This window comes from Triticum aestivum, chromosome 5A (assembly GCF_018294505.1).
Source record: "Triticum aestivum cultivar Chinese Spring chromosome 5A, IWGSC CS RefSeq v2.1, whole genome shotgun sequence".
NCBI classification, from domain to species: Eukaryota; Viridiplantae; Streptophyta; class Magnoliopsida; order Poales; family Poaceae; genus Triticum; species Triticum aestivum.
In genome coordinates, this window is record NC_057806.1 from 399,715,623 (window position 1) to 399,736,959 (window position 21,337).

A 21,337-nucleotide genomic window follows, 5' to 3' on the forward strand; every position below is an offset into this window, starting at 1 on the left:
GTGAACTCATTTCTTGGTCTACTAAAGTGCTCTCCTAACAGGTGTTATGTGGAGACTGTCAAAGAAAAAGATAAACCAAGAATTGTACTATTGGCCAGAGTTGTCTGCCACAGGCGTGGCTGTGGTCCAGATGACCGCAACCCCCCCCCCCCTCGCGATGGTTTTCGGTTTGAGAAAAAACTTATGTCTACACCAATCGGCGGATCGATACAGGTCCGCATTGAATGGCAAACATGTCCAGATCAAGCGGTCCGGACGGTTGCGGGCGGTTTGAGGGTCGGTATTTCCCAAAGAGGAAGGGATGATGCAGCACAGCGGCGGTAGGTATTTCCCTCAGATATGAAACCAAGGTTATCGAACCAGTAGGAGAACCAAGCAACACAACATAAACACTCCGTGCACATAGATAACAAATCCTCACAAACCGACGTGTTAAAGGGGTTGTCAATCCCTTTCGGGTAACGGTGCCAGAAATTGATGAGCGACGGGAAAAATGTTGTAAATATTGGTAGATCGAGCGCCAAATAAAATAAATTTTAGCAAGGTATTTTTGGGTTTTTAGATTAATAGATCTGGAAATAAAAGCAAATAAAAATAGATCGCAAAGGCAAATAATATTAGAAAGAAGACCCAGGGGCCGTAGGTTTCACTAGTGGCTTCTCTCGAGAAAAGTAGCAAAGCGGTGGGTGAACAAATTATTGTTGGGAAATTGATAGAACTTCAAATAATTATGACGACATCCAGGCAATGATCATTATATAGGCATCACGTTCAAGATTAGTAGACCGACTCCTGCCTGCATCTACTACTATTACTCCACACATCGACCGCTATCCAGCATGCATCTAGTGTATCAAGTTCATGGAGAAACGGAGTAATGCAATAAGAACGATGACATGATGTAGACAAAATCTATGTATATAGAGATAGACCCCATCGTTTTATCCTTAGTAGCAACAATACATATGTATCAGTTCCCCTTCTGTCACTGAGATCGAGCACCGTAAGATCGAACCCACTACAAAGCACCTCTTCCCATTGCAAGATAAATAGATCAAGTTGGCCAGACAAAACCCAAAAATTGGAGAAGAAATACGAGGCTATAAGCAATCATGCATAAAAGAGATCAAAGAAACTCAAATACTTTCATGGATATAAAAAGATAGATGTGATCATAAACTCGAAGTTCATCAATCCCAACAAACACACTGCAAAAGAGTTACATCATATGGATCTCCAAGAGACCGAGATGGTGTCTAGATTGGATTTGGTGGTTCTAGACTCTGCGGCGGCTGGACGAATATATCGTCGACTTCCCTAGGGTTCTTGAATTTTTGGGGTATTTATAGAGCAAAGAGGCGGTCCGGGGGGCACCCGAGGTGGGCACAACCCACCAGGGCGCACCTGGGCCTCCTGGCGCGCCCTGGTGGGTTGTCCCCTCCTCGGGAGTCCCTCTAGGTGTAACCAGGGCCCAACATGTTCCTTCTGATCCATAAAAAATCTCCATAAAGTTTTGTAGCATTTGGACTCCGTCTGATATTGATTTTCTGCGATGTAAAAAACATGGAAAAAACAGGAACTGGCACTTGGCACTATGTCAATAGGTTAGTACCAAAAAATAATATAAAATGACTATAAAATGATTAAAAACATCCAAGATTGATAATATAACAGCATGGAACAATCAAAAACTATATATACGTTGGAGACGTATCAGTTGGACCTAGGCTTTCAACCAGGGCTCGAGATTGATTGCTCGAGTAGCAATTGTATGTTGTTGGAATTGCATGATGTATTGCTCATGTGCAAAGGCACGTATATATGATGTACAAAGGTGGGCCACGACCTCAACTATACAAGGAACTAGGCGGTGGCCCAATACACAGATATGCACAACACATATACTCAACACCCCCCCCCCCCGCAGTCGAAGCGGCACCGCTGCTGACGCAAAGACTGGACCGGAACTCCACAAATGACACCGTAGGCAAGCCCTTGGTCATAATATCTGCAAATTGTTGGGAAGTAGGAACGTGTAGAACACGAATATGGCCAAGAGCCACCTGTTCCCGAACAAAATGAATATCCAACTTAATATGCTTGGTCCAATGATGATGTACCGGGTTGGCGGAGAGGTAGACTGCCGAAACATTGTCGCAGTAGACCACCGTAGCACGATCCACAGAACAAGAGAGCTCCTGAAGTAGCTGGCGAAGCCACAAACACTCGGCGATGACGTTGGCCACCGCACGATACTCAACCTCAGCACTAGAACGAGAGTCCTCAGGCTGCCGCTTGGACGACCACGAGATGAGTGAGGGTCCAAGGAAGACACAATAGCCCGAGGTGGAGCGGCGAGTGTTAGGGCAACACGCCCAGTCTGCATCGGAATAGGCGGTGAGGGCGGTGTTGGCGGAGGCGTGAAGCGTGAAGTGTGACGCCAAGGTCCATAGTGCCACAGACATAGCGGAGAATCCTCTTGACGTGGTCCAGTGAACATCCCGAGGAGCATGCATATGAAGACACACCTGCTGCACAGCATACTGGATCTCCGGTTGAGTCAGACTAAGGTACTGGAGAGCACCTATGATAGACCGGTAGAATGCAGCATCCGAAGCAGGAGAACCATCCATGGCAGAGAGCTTGGCCTTCGTATCAACAGGCGTAGTGGCAGGCTTGTAGTTAAGCATGCCAGCACGATGCAGGAGCTCACGAGCGTACTTCCGATGATGAAGAAAGAAGGCATTCGGACAACGCACCACCTCAACACCGAGGAAGTAGTGCAAAGGACCCAAGTCCTTGATGGCGAACTCAACGCGAAGACGAGCAGTGAGCTGACTGACAAGGCTAGCCGTGCATGCCGTCAGGATGATGTCATCGACATAGAGCAGCAAGTAGGCCGTGTCGGAGCCCTATTGATAGACGAAGAGCGATGCCTCCGAGCGGGTGGAGCGGAACCCGAGCTGGTGTAGAAATGCTGCGATGCGCTAGTACCAAGCGTCGGAGCCTGCTTGATTCCGTACAAGGACCGCGAAAGCAGGAACACGTGGTCGGGAAGTGCTGGATCAACGAACCCTGTGGGCTGTTGGCAGAAGATCTGCTCCTCGAGGTGACCATGAAGGAAGGCATTGGAGACGTCCATCTGGTGCACCGGACAAGCACGGGAGACCACAAGCTGGAGAACCATGCGAACCATGACGGGCTTAACGACCAGAGCGAAGGTGTCGGTGAAGTCGATGTCGGCACGCTGCCGGAAGCCACGAACAATCTAGCACGCTTTATAATGATCAAGGGTACCATCAGGACAGAGCTTGTATTTGAAGACCCACTTCCCGGTAATCACGTTGGCGTGCCGGGGATGGGGAACAAGCTGCCACGTCCGATTGCGCAGCAGAGCATCAAACTCCTCTTGCATCGCAGCCATCTAGAGCAGGTCACGAAGAGCGGCTCGAACGAAGGACGACAACGACGATGGCGTAGAGGTGGATGCCGCATGGACGTAGTCATCCGAGGTGTAGCGCGTTCGAGCGAAAAATGCTCGCACGGGCGCGGGTGACCGGACCGGCCACGGGAGACTCGGCCTCAGCTAGGGCCGATGAGGAGGGAGACGAGAGCGCCATGACCGCGGGCGCCGAGGCCGTGGGAGACGGTGGGGCCACAGGCACCGAGGGAGCCACGGGGGCCGCAACAGGGGCCAGAACCGCGGGAAGAGGGGGCGCCAGGGACGCCAGTGCCACGGCCAAAGGGGGCGCCGCATGCAGGGCGCGCGCCACAGAGCCAGGTGCCGGGCCAAGGGCAGCGCGTGGGCACCCTGGGAGAGGCGTCGAAGAACCCACGTCATCGGCAGCGGGAGGAACAGCCGGGGGTACCTGCTGAAATGGAAACACATGCTCATCAAAGTAAATGTGCCGGGAAGTGAACACACGGTGGAAGACGGGATCATAGCACCGATATCCCTTGGAGTTAGAGCGGTAGCCGATGAAGATGCAAGTGATAAAATGTGGTGCATGTTTGTGAGGAGCAGTGTCGGTGGTGCTAGGATAGCAAAGGCACCGAAAAATACGCAAGCCGTCATAAGACGGGGGCGTACCAAAGAGAAGATGGTGAGGTGCATAGTTCCGCAGTGGGTGGCAGTGTCGAAGGTTAAGAAGAAGTGATGCAATAGCGAGTGCATCTGGCCAGAAGTGACGCGGCACATTAGCATGAAACAGGAGCGTGCGAACGCAGTCATTCAGAGTGCGAAGGACGCATTCGGCTCGACCGTTCTACTGTCAAGTGTACGGGCATGTGAGACGAAAAATTGTGCCGTGGTGCGACAGAAAAGTGTGGAAAGCAAGATTGTCGAACTCTTTCCCATTGCCAGTCTGAAGAGCAAGAATGGGATGCCCAAACTGCGTGCTGACATAGGAGTAAAAAGCCGTCAAACTGGAGAGTGCATCCGACTTTTGTCGCAAAGGAAAAGTCCACACATAGTAAGAATAATCATCAAGGATAACCAGATAATATAAAAAGTCTGAATTACTAGGAACCAGAGAGGTCCGCACATCGCTATGAATCAATTGAAAGAGAAAAGAAGCAATGGTGGTGGAGTTATTAAATGGGAGGTGAACATGTTTGCCGACACGGCATGCACGACAAGTGTGATCCTCTATCTTATTACAACTGAAACTGAAACTCCTAAGAATATGACAAAGTGTGACGGGGTTGGGATGACCCAAACGAGCGTGCCAGAGATCGACACCAACGGAGAGAGCAACCGGTGTGCTGGTGGCGGATGAAGGCGAATGCACCAGATAGAGCTCGTCGGGGCTGTCACATCAGTGGAGTACCATCCTGGTTCGAGCGTCCTTAACACAAAAACAAGCTCGTCAAATTCAACAGTGACAGGATTTTCATGAGTGAAACAACGAATGGAAATAAGATTCTTAATCAGATGAGGAGACACAAGTATGTTAGACCAAGATAATGGCATAGAATTAGAAGGAAAATGAGTGTGCCCGATGTGTGTGATAGGAAGTGTGGACCCATCGCCGACAATGATGCGGCGGTCTGTGGTGACGGGAGTGAAGGAGGCAAGATTAGCAGGATGAGCAAACATGTGAGCCGTGGCCCTGGTGTCCATGTACCAATCACCGCCTCCAGTGTAGTTGTTCGGCGTAGGGGCGGTGTGCAGCGCGGCGACAAGCTCCAAATCCCAAGGCGTCGGCGGTAGGGCTGGCGAGGGGGACGGAGGCGCCATAGGTATGTCGTATCCGCTGCTCAATTGCGGTGGTGGGTACCCTCCATAGGGTTGCGGGGCCGCTAAGGGAGTCCTGGACTAAGGGGTCCTCGGGCGTCTGACCTGTTAACTATGGGCCGGACTGATGGGTTGTGAAGATACGAAGACCGAAGACTGCACCCGTGTCCGGATGGGACTCTCCTTGGCGTGGAAGGCAAGCTTGGCGACCAAACATGCATATTCCTCTCTTTGTAACCGATCTTTTGTAACCCTAGATCCTCCCGGTGTCTATATAAACCGGAGGACTTAGTCCGAAGAGGGGAGATATTCATTACCATAGCCATACAAGCTGGACCTCTAGGGTTTAGCCATTACAATCTCATGGTAGATAAACTCTTGTAATAATCATATTCATCAATATCAATGAAGCAGGACGTAGGGTATTACCTCCATAGAGAGGGCCCGCACCTGGGTAAAACACCGTGTCCCCTGTCTCCTGTTACCATCGACCTTAGACGCACAGCTCGGGACCCCCTACCCGAGATCTGCCGGTTTTGACACCGACATTGGTGCTTTCATTGACAGTTCCACTGTGCCGTCCTCAAAAGGTTCGATGGCCCCTTCAATCGTCAACAATGACGCTGTCCAAGGAGAAACCTTCCTCCCCGGACAGATTTTCGTGTTCGGCGGCTTTGCACTGCGGGCCAACTCATTTGGCCATCTGGAGCAGATCAATAGCTACGCCCCTGGCCATCAGGTCAGATTGGGGAGCTTGAACTACGTCGCGGACATCCGTGGAGATTTAATATTCACTGGATTCGAAACCGCGGTGATCGCTCCTGGTCACCTCGATGAACATGACCTCAATCTGTCATCGGACCACATTCAGGAGATAGCTCCTGTAACTGTGCTGGCCTTAGATCTGGAGCATACGATGCCACCTAAGGACTGGAGGTTCAACCCCACCACGAAGGCCACAGATTCCCCGGTGTTGGAGCCGCACCTGGACTTTTGTGTCACCAGAACCCCGGACGCGTCTCTAGGTGTAAGTTCCGAACCATGTGAGTCCACGGATGCTGAACTTGATCATTTATCGATCTTCAAGTTTAGCACCGCCGACATCTTCCAGCACTCATCCTTGGGCGATGTGCTAAGCTCATTAAAGAACCTGTCCTTGGCGGGGGACTCACAGCCGAACTATATCCGGTTCGAACTAGAAGTTGATGACAGGGAATTTCACTCCCCACCCGCCACCCACTTTATAGCAACTGTCGAAGACTTAACCGACATCCTCAATTACGGCTTTGATGACATCGACGGTATGGACGATGATGCCGGAGAAGAAGAGGCCCAGGACCCGCCATTCACCGGACGCTGGACGGACACTTCCTCATACGATGTATACATGGTGGATACACCAAAGGAGAACAACGATGATGACAAGGAAGATCCAGTTGAGGATAAACCTCCTGAGATAAAATCGAAACACCGGTGTCAGCGACGCCACTCTAGGTCACGCCGCAGTAAATATAGCAACACCGGCACAGGAGAGGATAACGCTTCGGAAGGTGCCAAAGACAATGAAGACCCTGTTGACGCAGCTACCGAATAGGATGAACGGGAATATGGGCAGGTTAGCCCTAGTAAATAGGCCACGCAGGAGGACTCGGAGGACAGTAATTATCTTCCGCTCTCCGAGGATGAGGCGAGCCTCAGCATCGAGGATTTCATCGTGCCCGAGGAACCTCTAGAGTAGGAGCGCTTCAAGCGCCAGCTAATAGCCACTACAAGGAGCCTGAAAAAGAAGCAACAGCAGCTTCACGCTGACCAAGATCTGCTCGTCGACAGGTGGACGGATGTTCTAGCAGTCGAAGAATACGGCCTCGGACGCCCAGCCAAGAATTACCCAAAACGAAGATTGCTACCTTAGTTCGACGATGAGGCGTCGGAGCCCATACTTCCCTCGCGTAATGCGGCTGACCAAACACTACGCGGTCGGCACAATGCGGCGGACCGACCACCTCGTGGTCGGGATAGAGCGGCAACTCAAGCCGAGCAGCAGCCCGCCCCGCCGCTACGAAAAAACAGACACAAAACAGTTCGGGGTCATACACACGACCTTCGGCAGACCCTGGATAGTAGAGCAGGATATACCCGATCAATTTATGGATCACGAGAACGTTCCTCGACACATGATGATGGCTACCTATTCGGACGTGGCAAACCTAGTCACACCCGAGCCGACAACCGCAGACGGACTCCATCAGAGCTACGTCGCGACTCGGCCCGATATAGAGGCGCCGCACACCCTCTTTGATTCACCGATGAAGTAATGGATCACGAGTTCCCCGAAGGGTTCAAACGCGTTAACATTGAATCATACGACGGAACAACCGGCCCCGCGGTATGGATCGAGTATTTTATTCTCCATATCCACATGGCCCACGGAGATGACCTCCATGCTATAAAATACCTCCCACTAAAGCTCAAAGGGCCAGCTCGGCACTGGTTAAACAGCCTGCCTGAAAACTCTATTCGGCAGCTGGGAGGACTTGGAAGAAGCCTTCCTCGACAACTTCCAAGGTACATATGTTCGGCCACCAGATGCCGATGACTTAAGCCACATAGTCCAACAACCCGGTGAGTCAGCCAGGAAATTTTGGACTAGGTTCCTTACCAAAAAGAACCAGATCGTCGACTGTCTGGATGCAGAAGCTCTAGCGGCCTTAAAACATAGCATCCGCGACGAATGGCTCGCTCGCCACCTCGGCCAAGAAAAGCCGAAATCTATGGCAGCCCCCAAGGCATTTATGACTCGCTTTTGTGCGGGTGAGGATAGCTGGCTGGCTCGTAGTAAAAATACGGCCAGCGACACAGGCCCCTCTAAGGCCAAAAATAGCAACGGCAAGCTCCGACGTAACAGACACAAACGCCGAAGCAATGGTAATAATACCGACGGCACTACAGTCAACGCCGGATTCAGCAGCTCCAAGTCCAGCCAGCGGAAGAAACCGTACAAGAGAAACAATCAGGGACCATCCAGCCTGGACCGCATACTCGACCGTCCGTGCCAAATCCATGGCACCCCAGACAAACCAGCCAATCATACCAACAGATATTGCTGGGTTTTTAAGCAAGCCGGCAAGTTAAATGCCGAGAATAAGGAAAGGGATCGCAGAACGAGGACGGTGATGAGGAGCCCCTGCAGCCAAACACAGGGGGACAGAAGAAGTTTCCCCTCAGGTCAAAACGATGAACATGATATATGCTACACACATCCCCAAGAGGGAGAGCAAGCGCGCACTCAGGGACGTTTACGCGATAGAGCCAGTCGCCCCAAAATTTAATCCATGGTCTTCATGCCCGATCACTTTTGATCGTCGGGATCATCCGACCAATATCCGTCACGGCGGTTCAGCCGCACTGGTTCTGGACCCAATAATTGATGGGTTCCACCTGACGCGAGTCCTGATGAACGGTGGCAGCAGCCTCAACTTGCTCTATCAGGATACAGTGCGCAAAATGGGCATTCATCCATCACGGATCAAACCCACAAAGATTACCTTTAAAGGAGTCATACCAGGTGTAGAGGCCCGCTGTACGGGCTCAATCACGCTTGAGGTTGTCTTCGGATCTCCGGACAATTTCCGAAGCGAGGAGTTAATCTTCGACATAGTTCCCTTCCGCAGCGGCTATCAGGCACTGCTTGGACGGACCGCATTCGCCCGATTCAATGTAGTGCCACACTATGCTTATCTCAAACTCAAGATGCGCGATCCATGTGGTGTCATAACAGTCAATGGAAATACGGAACGCTCCCTCCGTACAGAAGAGCACACAGCTGCCTTAGCAGCAGAAGTACAGAGCGGCCTTCTCAAGCAGAACCTTTATTCGGCTGCCGAGCCCACGGACACCGTCAAGACGGTCCGAACTACCCTGTAGCAGGACAGCCCGGCCCGTCAGGAGCTCGACTAGCAATCTGGCCTCCATCTCAGTCCCGATCAAGTAGTGGCATTCATGCCGCGCGTACATAATTACGCACTTAAAATTCCATGGGAATCGACGGAGGCATAGCTAGCCTGTGATCCACAGTACGGCTCAACCAACACTGGATACACACATAATGTCACTTTAATTTGTTAACTTTTCAGGTTTCAATTCCGCGGGCCCCATCAAATGGCCTGATCATCGGTACTCTTGAAGGACAAACACACCAAGGCAACAAGAAGCATTGACGTACTGGGGAATTTTTAGGTGATTTCTTTAACGATCCCTTTACCTATTTTTCAGGACCCACACACAGCTCTCCCTTGGTTAAGGCATAGTAACCAGCCTCCTACTTATTGCATTACTTGTATAAACGCGCTTTAATGCACCAATGAAATTATAATAAGAATAGTTTGTGGCTCAAATTTTATGGCCCCAGCTTATCACTTGTTCTTCTTTTTCTTCCTTTTTGTCTTTTCCTTTCTGGTAAACCCTACCAGGTAGCACCCGTACACTTTGGTATGTTTGATGTTTGCCAGGGGCTTCATAAGCACCCCACACTATGGCAACAAAAGTCCGAACACTTTTTATAAGTATAGTTCGGCACCCCGAATTTAGCATTATATGCATTGGCTCCGAATCATGTCTTCGGTCAATAGTTGGGTTGCCCGGCTTCTGTGCTTGCTACCTTACGTTCCGCTATATCGGCTAAGGTAGTAAAGGGAGAACTACTATGATTGTGCCTTGGTTTATCCAAAGGAGCACCTTAGTAGAGAAAGCCGAAAACTGACTGTCATGATGCTGCGAGAGCCGGTCAGCTGTTCGGAGGTTGCAAATTGTTGGAGATTTCTTCCGCATTACGCGAAGGATCGGTACTTCCCGATCATATGCTTATAGCACTCTAGTTCGGATACTAGGGGCTGCGCCCATGTTTTTATTGTCAAACTCCTATGGCTAAGTGAGGGCGTTAATGTTGCATAGTCTGATTGCCTGGTTCGTTGCGCTAAACAACTCCTTCAATGACCATATAATTGGATCAAGATTGTTTAGATTCCATCCCGAACACCTCCGTACTACCTACGTGGGGGCAGAAGCCGATGACTGGAAAACCCTCAAATTTCATATAAAACGGCCGCACAGGAGGAAAAATTAAAACATAACAAGCATTATATTACAAACCCACTTCGTTTAATCACACAAGATAGAAGGAACTTGAATATATTCATTCAAAGACCGTGTCGTTCGCACATTGATCCGCAACAATGCGGGGCCCCTCCAAGACATCGCCAAAGTATCGCTCGGGTGTGTGGTGCTCCTTGCCCTCAGGCAGCCCTCGGTCGCCAACTTGACGGCGTCCATCTTTGCCCACCAGACCTTGACATAGGAGAAGGCCATACGCGCGCCTTCGATGCAGATGGACCTCTTGATGACGTCCAGCCGAGGACATGCATCAACCAGCCTCTTCACAAGGCCGAAGTAACTGTTGGGTATAGCTTCGGCTGGCCACAACCGGATTATTAAATCCTTCATGGCCAGTTCGGCCACCCTGTGCAGCTCGACCAGCTATTTTAGCTGACCTTGAAGGGCATCAGATGTTCTGGCGCAAGATATTGCGACCAGAACAACTTCTCAGTGGAGCCCCCTTCTTCAGCTCGGAAGAACTCCGCGGTGTCGGTCACACTGCGTGGCAGATCAACAAAATCCCCTGGAGAACTCTGAATCTGCGTCAGGAAAAGATATTTCCTGTTCACATTCTTGCTTTGCATATTGAATGCCTTACCCACCGCGATCTTCCTGGCCTTCTGGATCTCCTGGAGGGCGCCCTGGGCTTCATTCCGGGCCGTCTCCGCACACTTACGAGCCTTGGTGAGTTCGGCCTCTTGAGCCGACGCATTGTGATCCAAGGTCTCGCACTTCCTCACCGCATCCTGGAGCTCCTGTTGGACATTGTTGACCCGGGCCTTGAGCCTCTTACGGGCGGCCTGCTCCTTGACAGCCTTCCCCTCGGCTTCGGCCAGGGCCTTTCTCAGGGCCTCGACCTCGGTCGTCGCTTCTGTATATATCATGACACTTCGGTCAAATGCATATTATTTTACTTTTTTTGAATACATAACGGGTTATCTCATACCTTGTTTTTCTCGAAGCTGCTCCTCACCTGGTCGAGCTCCTCCTCGGCCTGCTCCAGTCTCCGCTTCAGTTCGAAGACCTCGGCAGTATGTGAGGCGGCGGCCAACAACGACGCCTGCGTATTCATTTCAGACAATTTAGTTAGTTTCCTGCAATAAAGGATTGATCCTCTGTTCGGCTTTTCTTTCCGAACACCGGGCAGTGTCTCAGGGGCTACTGTCTATATTGGGATTTTCTCTTTTTGCGTCGCTTACCACAAAACCTGTCAGCAGGTTGTTGCAGGCTTCGGTTAGTCCGCTCTTGGCGGACTAAACCCTCTCAATCACCATGCCCGTAAGAACACGGTGCTCATCCACAATGGAGGCGCCTCGCAGCGCTTCCAGCAGATTATCTGGTGCCCCTGGTTGGACAGGGGTCACCGGTGGAATAGGCATACCCCCTTCTTACGAAGGAGGTCGCGTGCCGGATTCCGGAGCCGTACCGGTCTCCGGAATCGAGTCTGGTTGAGGGCCGAAATGAATACGGCCCTCACCCTCAGTCTCCATGGGGATTGGCTCCCCCTAGTGTTCGGCGACAGAGGCTTCGCCTTCTGGCGCCTCCTGAGCCTCTCCCCGGCCTAGGAAGGTCCATTGGGAGAGCACCTCGTCATCTCCCTTAGCCTTGGGAGAGTAAGCGGCCGACGGTGTCTCGCTGGCCATCACCTTTGAGTCCAATGAGCCTCTTGATGAGGATCGCTGGGAGCTGTCATGGGCTGGACTGCAATAGCATAATTAATCATGTTAATACGACAAAGAGGAGAGGTTAGATTTATGGGCATGTACGAGTCTTAGCACTTACGATGCGGCCCGAGGCTTGGTACGGGGGCGTCGCTCCGGACTGCTGTCGGCGTCCAATGCAGAGCTGCCCGCGAGCAGGCATTTCCCCTTCTTGGGCGCCTCCGCCTCCAGAATTATGGAGGCCGACCTCTTCTTCCTCCCTCCATCAGAGGGAGAGTCGCTCTTCTCCTCCTCATCGTCATCGTCTTCGGTGATGGAGGAACGGGTCTTGTCTTCAGATGTCACGTCTGAAGCACCCTTGCGGCGGGGGCCACTCCGGACCCCCTTGGCCTTCCATGTGGCCTTCTTCGCCGACGCCGTATAGGGTGCCGGCACCAGCATCTTTGCTAAACACGGAATGACTGGTTCTTGAGGCAGTGGAGCGGGATACCGGATTTGCTTCATCCAGTCCTGAAGATGCATTAATAATAATAGCTTAGATATCATCCTTGAAACAAGCAAGTAGGGGATGTGTTAAAAATAACATACCTCGTTGGCGAGGTGATTCATGTCGTGCCCGCGGTCCGAATCCGTGGCCGGCGGTGTCTCGTTGCCCTTGAAGATCAACTTCCAGGCGTCTTCGTGAGAAGTTTTGAAGAGCCTCTTCAGGGTATGGTGCTTCTTCGGATTAAACTCCCATAGAGGGCGGCTTCGGCTTTGGCACGGGAGAATCCGGCAAACTAGCATCACCTGGATTATATTGCCAAGCTTGATATCCTTGTCCTCCATACTTTGAACGCGCGTCCGTAGCGCTATCAGCTCATCTAACAATGACCAATTCGGGCTCTTCTCAACCAAGGAGGTGAGCCGCATTGGAGCGCCGGAGTTGAATTCGGCAGTGGCGGCCCAGTTTGCGCCGCGGGGTTCTGTGATGTAGAACCAATGTTTCTGCCATTCCTTGACAGTCTCCACGAAAGTGCCTTTCGGCCAGGAGACATTAGTCAGCTTGCTCACCATGGCACCTCCACACTCCGCGTGCTGGCCATCCACCACCTTCGGCTTCACATTAAAGACCTTGAGCCACAGCCCGAAGTGGGGTTGGACGCGGAGGAAGGCCTCACACACGACGATGAACGCCGAGATGTTGAGGAAGGAGTTCGGGGATAGATCATGGAAGTCTATCCCGTAATAGTACATCAGCCCGTGGACGAAAGGGTGGAGTGGAAACCCTAGCCCACGGACGAAATGAGGGATGAATACCACCCTCTCATTGGGCTTCAGTGTGGGGACGACATGCCCCTGGGCTGGAAGACGGTGGGTGATTTCCTTCGCCAGGTACCCGGCCGCCCGAAGCTCAGTGATGTACTCCTCCTTGACGGAGGAGACCATCCACTTGCCTTGACCTCCGGATCCGTACATGGTTGAGTGCTAACTTGAGTGGGGAAAAGATGAGAAGTTGGGCACTGGAGCTCGGGAGTGGAAGGGCAGAGGAAGAGAGAAGGTGTGGGAGAAGAAAGGGATTCTTATCTCCTTATAAGGGCTGTGAATATTGAACGCCTCCCCACTCGCCTTAAACCTCGCCTACTCCCAAGGGTTGTGTAAATGGCATGGCTGGGTTACCCATGCTCGTATTGATGAGAATCCCGCAATGAGGGGACATGATCTCTGCTTCGACAAGACATGCCAATGGCAACCGCGTCTCGAAACGTGGAGCGGCAGACAAAAAACGGTTCGAAATTATGACCGGGCAGACGTGATGTCATGTTGTAAAAAGTTGTCAGCAGATGGGACACATGGATTATTATATTCTCTCTGTGGTTGTGTGTGGTGTGTGTGTGTTACAGGTCCGGACACGATCAATACGTCCAAAGACTATCTTGGAATTCGGAAGGAGGAACCTGCCTTGCAATGCCGAAGACAGATCTACGCGTCGGATACCTTGTCATTGAAGCCAGGTTCAGGGGCTACTAAGGGAGTCATGGACTAAGGGGTCCTCGGGCGTCCAGCCTGTTAACTATGGGCCAGACTGATGGGCTATGAAGATACGAAGACCGAAGACTGCACCCGTGTCCGGATGGGACTCTCCTTGGCGTGGAAGGCAAGCTTGGCGACCAAACATGCAGATTCCTCTTTTTGTAACCGACCTTGTGTAACCCTAGATCCTCCCGGTGTCTATATAAACCGGAGGACTTAGTCCAGAGAGGGGAGATATTCATTACCATAGCCATACAAGCTGGACCTCTAGGGTTTAGCCATTACGATCTCGTGGTAGATCAACTCTTGTAATACTCATAATCATCAATATCAAGCAAGCAGGACATAGGGTATTACCTCCATAGAGAGGGCCCAAACCTGGGTAAAACACTGTGTCCCATGTCTCCTGTTACCATCGACCTTAGACGCACAGTTTGGGACCCCCTACCCGAGATCCACCGGTTTTGACACCGACAGCCGCGTAGTACGCCTGATGCGCCGGCGGGCGCGACATGGGAAGCATCGATGCAGGATCCCGTGGAACCGGCATGGTGTAGGCTTGAACGACACCGGTCCACGGGTTGTAGCCGGAGGCCCACGGAGGAGGCACCTGGAACTGTTGTTGTTGTTGCTGACGAGGCTGGCCGGTGCCCTGCTGCTGCTGCTCACCATCACGGCGGCCACCGCGCCGGCCCCCGCCATGCTATTCGGCGGGAGGGGCGGGAGGTGCAGGCGGCCCGTACGGGAGCGGGAGCAGCCCCAGCTGTTGCTGGGGCACCGAGTACGGCGACGGCGCGGGGTGGCACGGCTGTGGTGGCACGATCGGGGCAGCGGGAGGCGTCGGGGGCCCGCCACGGGTAGTGCCGGCGGCGAGGGCGGTGTGGATGGCCCGCGCCTTCACATGCTTCATCCGCCGCTCCTCTAGTCGGAGGTATGCAACGAACTTGGCGAAGGACGAGTTGGGGATGAGGGTGAGGTTCGCCGCGGCGTTGCCGAAGTCCTCGTTGAGCCCGACGGTTAGTGCGCCGAGGAGGAGGTCGTCATCGATCTTCGCGCCAATGTCACAGAGCTCGTCAGCGAGTCTTGATGCAGCGACAATAATCGTCGGCGGAGGAGTTGTCCTGGTGGCACCCAAAAAACTCTTGCTGCAGAAAAACACTACGTTTGAGTTGGTTGTCGATGAAGAGCCCGTTCAGCTTGGTCCACACGGCGCATGTGTCATCATCGTCATGAACGACCGTCTGAAAGAGGTCCGGCGGGATGGTGAGGAAGAACCACCGGATGATCGTGGTGTCGATGGTGGACCAGTCATGGAACTAGGGGACGAGGCTGGAGTCGACAGAACCGTCCACCTGATCGACGAGATGATACTCTCGGAACACAAGGGAGAAGTATGTCTTCCACGTATAGTAGGAGGAATCCGTCTGAGAGAGACGAACCGGCACCCGCTCATAGATGTTCAGGTTGCGGATGCCGTTGACGTCGGGAGGGTTGGCATCGGCGAACGGGTTGGAGTTGGTGGACGCAGAGGACGTGACGGACAACATGGCGAGGGTGGGGCGGCTCGGGTGTGACGGGTTAGGGTTTTGGGACGAGCGGCAGCGGGTGGCTCTGATGTGGCGGCGGCTTCGGGTGGTGCGGCGGCAGAGAGCGGCTCGGGTGGCGGGGTTTGGGCGGCGCAGGCGGCTCGGGAGTGGAGGCGGGTGGCGGCAACGGGTAGGCGGTCGGCTCGGGTTGAGCGGGTAGAGGAGGGCTGCGGCGGCCATAGGGTGTGGGTGGCGGCGGCAGCAAGATCAGGCGGCGGTGCGGGAAGGGAGGGGAAACGCGGCGGCAAGGAGAGGCAGCGGCGGCCGGCGCGGGAGGCGCGCAGGCGTCGGCGGCGACGGCGGAAGACTAGAGTTAGAACCCGAAAACTGATACCATGTATGTTGTGGGAATTGCACGATGTATTACTCATGTGCAAAGGCACATATATATGATGTACAAAGGTCGTGGCCGACCTCAACTATATAAGAAACTATGAAGTGGGCGAGAATGGACGTTCGGCTCTCGGCCTCTATGGAGGCCTTTATTTCGAAAAAGTCAAAATTCAAAAAAATTGGTTTCAAAAAAATTTGAAAAAAATTTGTGCAAGTAAACAATATTGTTATGTGTATGCGTGTAAAATTTCAGTATGAAATACGTCGAAATGCGGCCTATACAAGAAAAACAAATTCATAACCTAGGAGGATGAATAGTATCATGTGTTAAAAAGCCCCAAATTTATCTTTTTTACACAGCACTCATTTCAACGTATTTTGCTCTGAAAATTTACACACATGTGTGTTATGCCTTCATGTGTATCTGTAAATTTTTTTCATATTTTTTTGAAAAGTAAAGGTATGAATTTCGATGAAATTTAAAATTTGAATTTAGAGGCCTCCATGGAGGCCGAACTCTAAAGGCAATTTTCGCGAAGTGGGCCCAATATATAGATATGCACAACATATATATTCAACAGCAACATCATGAACAACCTTTATGTGTTGTCATCATTACTTTTCCATGAGCATAATAGCTACATGTGATGCGTAACCGTTGTCACCGCCCAACCATCAATCTGCATCAAGTTAATGTTCATAGTTGCATCTTAACGCAGACTTATCAATAAGTTTTCAAAACTACTCCGGGAATGATAGTCTTGGCCGATTCGTGCACGATGCATAGACAATGTTCTACAGTTTGCTCCTCACACCAACGGCTAGATTGACAACATCGTCCATAAATCGTGCAGGCTACATCGTGTGTATAGCATCGTTCTAAGTTTTCAGAGGGACATTGAGGTGCATAAAATCCAAATAGGGGTTATTTAGGGGAAATAATACCCACGAATGATCCTGCACTTGCATGGTTGAAATCAAATCGCCCATGTGCTCGTGGTCCGTGTGCATCATTCACATACATTATTACACTGGCATTATTAAAGCGTCGTCGACTCGACGGGTAAATGATAGATTGGTGGCCTGCTGCCTGTGATGTCTTGTCATCGGGGATGATCAAAGAAACCTGGAGGAAAATGGAGCATCTACTTTCATTTTCCGCTATGTTCTGGGTGTAGGTCACCTATTGTGTTGCTGTGCAGATCGCACAAACGAGTAGTTGGGATTGAGCTAGCCATCGAGATCTCCTTTATTTCAAGTTTGATAATCTTGTATAGCAAATCAAGATAGACAAATAGTGCGCTTTGTGCAAGGCAAGATCTCCTTTACTATTTCTGAATGGAGCAACAGATTACCAACCAAGTCTGGAGCTGGATTGGTCTTGTCGGTTCATCAGTCGATGACTAGCGTCACACTACCAAAGTGCCAGCAAAAAAGTTCAAAAAATAAAGTGCCAGCAAAATAAAATTAAACGTTAGTATTCCTCTCCTATATAAAGCTAAGTTAAGCACTCAAGACTCTCTCGCTCAGTCGCACGTCTCCGAACTTTGCATAAACTCCCTCCTTCGCGCGTGCGTGGTGATCGGAATGGTGTCAGCTGAGCCGCCGCTGCAACTGGAGCCGAAGAATGTGTGCGTCGTGGGAGCCGGCATGGCCGGTATGGCGGCGGCGCGCGAGCTGCGGCGAGAGGGCCACGTCGTGACGGTCATGGAGCAGAGCGGCGACGTCGGCGGGCAGTGGCTGTACGACCCGAGGACCGACGATGACGGCCTGCTCGAGGCCGGGGCCGCGCCAGTGCGCGTGCACAGCAGCATGTACGCCTGCCTCCGTCTCATCAGCCCGAGGGAGGCCATGGGCTTCTCCGACTTCCAGTTCTTCCCCAGGGAGGGCGTCGCCGGCCGCGACCCGCGCCGCTTCCCGACCCACCGCGAGGTGTACTACTACCTCCGGGAGTTCTGCCACGCGTTCGGGCTTGCTGACGCCGTCAGGCTCAACACCAGGGTCACGCGCGTCGCCGCCGTGCCCACGTCGTTGACGGATCAATGGGCTGTGAGAACCGTGCACCTCGGTGGCACGGCCACGGACGAGGAGGAGAAGGAGGAGGTGTTCGATGCCGTCGTCGTGGCCACCGGCCACTACTCGCAGCCGAAGCTCCCGAGCATCAACGGCATGGAGGACTGGCCGCGGAGGCAGCTGCACAGCCACTCGTACCGGACGCCGGAGCCGTTCCGCGGCGAGGTGGTGGTGATGGTCGGGTGCGGGGACAGCGGCAAGGACATCGCGCTGGACCTCCGCCGCGTCGCCAAGGAGGTGCACCTCACTGCCAAGTCCGTGGAGGAGGCCATGACGCCGGCGATGTCCAAGATGCTGGCGAACCACGCCAACCTGCACCTCCACCCGCAGATAGACCGCCTGCACGCCGACGGCCGCGTGGCGTTCGCCGACGGCTCCTCCGTCGTCGCCGACACTGTCATGTACTGCACGGGGTACACCTACTCGTTCACGTTCCTGGACACGGGTGGCGCGGTCACCGTCGACGACAACCGCGTGGGGCCGCTGTTCGAGCACGTGTTCCCGCCGTCCCTGGCGCCGTCGCTCTCCTTCGTCGGCATACCGAGGAAGGTCATCGTGCCGTGGTTCTTCGAGGCGCAGGGGAAGTGGGTCGCGCAGGTGCTGTCCGGCCGGCGGGCGCTGCCGCCGGAGGAGGAGATGCTGCGGTCCGTGGAGGAGTATTACCGGGCCAGGGAGGCAGCCGGCGTGCCGAAGAAGTACACCCACGACATCGCCGGCGTGGATCCTGAGAAAATGTACGAGTTCGGGGAAAAGTACTGCGATTTCGCGCGTATCGAGGATTGGAAGAGGGAGCTGCTCGTGTCCATCATCGCCAACATGGACAACGACATGGAGACCTTCCGCGACCGCGCGGACGACGGCGAGAACGTCCGGAAGGGCCTGCAGAGATGGCACGGCGAAGCTGCTCAAGCCCAAGAAGATCAAACTACGGTTGCTGCGGTTGAAGCTGACCTTGATGCCCAGGTCATAGCTAAGCTCCGACTGAACTGAAAATCATACCATCGGTACCTAAGCTTGGCTCGCTCTGACCTGGTGACTAGGCGTAGTTCACTCTGAACTGAACTGAACTGCGTCAGAGGTTCACTGCGAGATTTTATTTCATTCTATTCGAGTTCACAAGAATATAACTACTCCCCTAGTTCAAAACTGCGGCATATATTTTGGATGGGAGGAAGTGGTTAATTTCTCCACAAATAAACTGGTTCGGTTGTGACAAAAAGAAAGTTGATAAAAAAGAGGTGCTCAAAGTACTGGGAATGAGGGACGGGATGGGCATAAACGAGAACTCCACAATTGATTCGGTGCTAGATCGGCACGATGGCGGCATCTTCCACGTCGTCCCTCTGTTGGGAGCATCGTGCCGGGGGACATGGTGATCCTATGTTACACTCCTCCAGTGCTCGTCGTTGCCCTGATCGATCGACTCCGGCATAATGTACGGTCATCTCCGGTGAATCCAAGACAATACCTTCTTCAGGTCGGATCGAGTCCCGCCATCCTCTTGCCAACACCTTAGGCATTTAGGGAGGATGGTGCGTCGACAAGAGAAGCTTGGCGGGAGCTGCTGTTCTTCGGAGGTGACTGATGTCGGTCGAGACACGGCAAGGCTCTCAGTTTTTGGGTAGGCTCCTTTGCATTGTGGTTGCGGTGTCGTGTGTGGCTGTCCATGAAGGAAATATGCCCTAGAGGCAATAATAAAGTTGTTATTTTATATTTTCTTATATCATGATACATGTTTATTATTCATGCTAGAATTGTATTAACCGGAAATTTGATACATGTGTGGATACATAGACAAAACACCGTGTCTCTAGTAAGCCTCTACTAGACTAGCTCGTCAATCAAAGATGGTTAGGTTTCCTAACCATAGACATGTGTTGTCATTTGGTGAACGAGATCACATCATTAGGAGAATGATGTGATGGACAAGACCCATCTGTTAGCTTAGCATATTGATCGTTCAGTTTTATTGCTATTGCTTTCTTCATGTCATATACATATTCCTTCGACTATGAGATTATACAACTTCCGGATACCGGAGGAATACCTTGTGTGCTATCAAACGTCACAACGTAACTAGGTGAGTATAAAGATGCTCTACAGGTATCTCCGAAGGTGTTTGTTGGGTTGGCATAGATCGAGATTAGGATTTGTCACTCTGAGTATCGGAGAGGTATCTCTGGGCTCTCTCGGTAATGCATATTATAATAAGCCTTGCAAGCAATGTGACTAATAAGTTAGTTGCAGGATGATGTATTACGGAATGAGTAAAGAGACTTGCCGGTAACGAGATTGAACTAGGTATGAAGATACCTACGATCGAATCTCGGGCAAGTAACATACCGATGACAAAGGGAATAATGTATGTTATCATTATGGTACGACCGATAAAGATCTTCGTAGAATATGTGGGAACCAATATGAGCATCCAGGTTCCGCTGTTGGTTATTGAAAGGAGAGGTGTCTCGGTCATGTCTACATAGTCTCAAACCCGTAGGGTCCGCACGCTTAACGTTCGATGACGATTTTGTATTATATGAGTTATGTGATTTGGTGACCGGATGTTGTTCAGAGTACCGGATGAGATCATGGACATGACGAGGAGTCTCGAAATGGTCGAGAGGTAAAGATTCATATATTGGATGATGGTATTCGAACACCGGAAGTGTTCCGAGGGTACTAGGTGCATATCGGGTCACCGGAAGGGGTTCCGGGCATCCCCCGGCAACTACATGGGTCTTAGTGGGCCAAGAGGGGGACAGACCAGCCCCTAAGGGGCTGGTGCGCCCCATGTAGGCCAAAAAAGGGGGAGGAAAGAAAAGAAGGGAGAAAGGAAGGGGAGGGATTCGGCCTCCCCCTTCCTTCCCTCCTCCCTCCTCCTTCCTTCCCCCTCCGGATGGATATGGAAGGGGGAGGCCGAATTGGGAGGTGCCCAAGTAGGATTCCTCCTACTTGGGGCGCCCCCTTGGCTGCCTCTCCTCCCCTCCAACCTATATATATGAGGGGGGCACCGCTAGAACACACAACAATGATTGTTAGCCATGTGCGGCGCCACCCTCCACAGTTTACGCCTCCAGTCATATTGTCATAGTGCTTACGCGAAGCCCTCCGCGGATCACTTCACCATCACCGTCACCATGCCGTCGTGGCGACGAAACTCTCCCTTGACACTTTACTGGATCAAGAGTTCGAGGGATGTCATTGAGTTGAACGTGTGCAGAACTCGTAGGTGTCGTGCATTCGATGCTTGATCGGTCGGAACGAGAAGAAGTTCGACTACATCA

General features: G+C 52.2%; 1 protein-coding gene across 1 annotated transcript; it reads left to right on the forward strand.

Moving 5' to 3' along the window:
* Positions 1 to 17,515: 17,515 nt before the first annotated feature.
* On the forward strand, positions 17,516 to 19,199 carry LOC123103612 (flavin-containing monooxygenase FMO GS-OX-like 8). Its single transcript, XM_044525255.1, has one exon. It carries the CDS (start codon positions 17,568 to 17,570, stop codon positions 19,041 to 19,043), a length of 1,476 nt encoding a protein of 491 aa, XP_044381190.1. The 5' UTR covers positions 17,516 to 17,567; the 3' UTR covers positions 19,044 to 19,199.
* Positions 19,200 to 21,337: the final 2,138 nt, after the last annotated feature.

Excerpts from the sequence above, each read along its gene's own strand:
- LOC123103612 (XM_044525255.1), top strand. The coding sequence starts at position 17,568 with ATGGTGTCAGCTGAGCCGCCGCTGCAACTGGAGCCGAAGAATGTGTGC.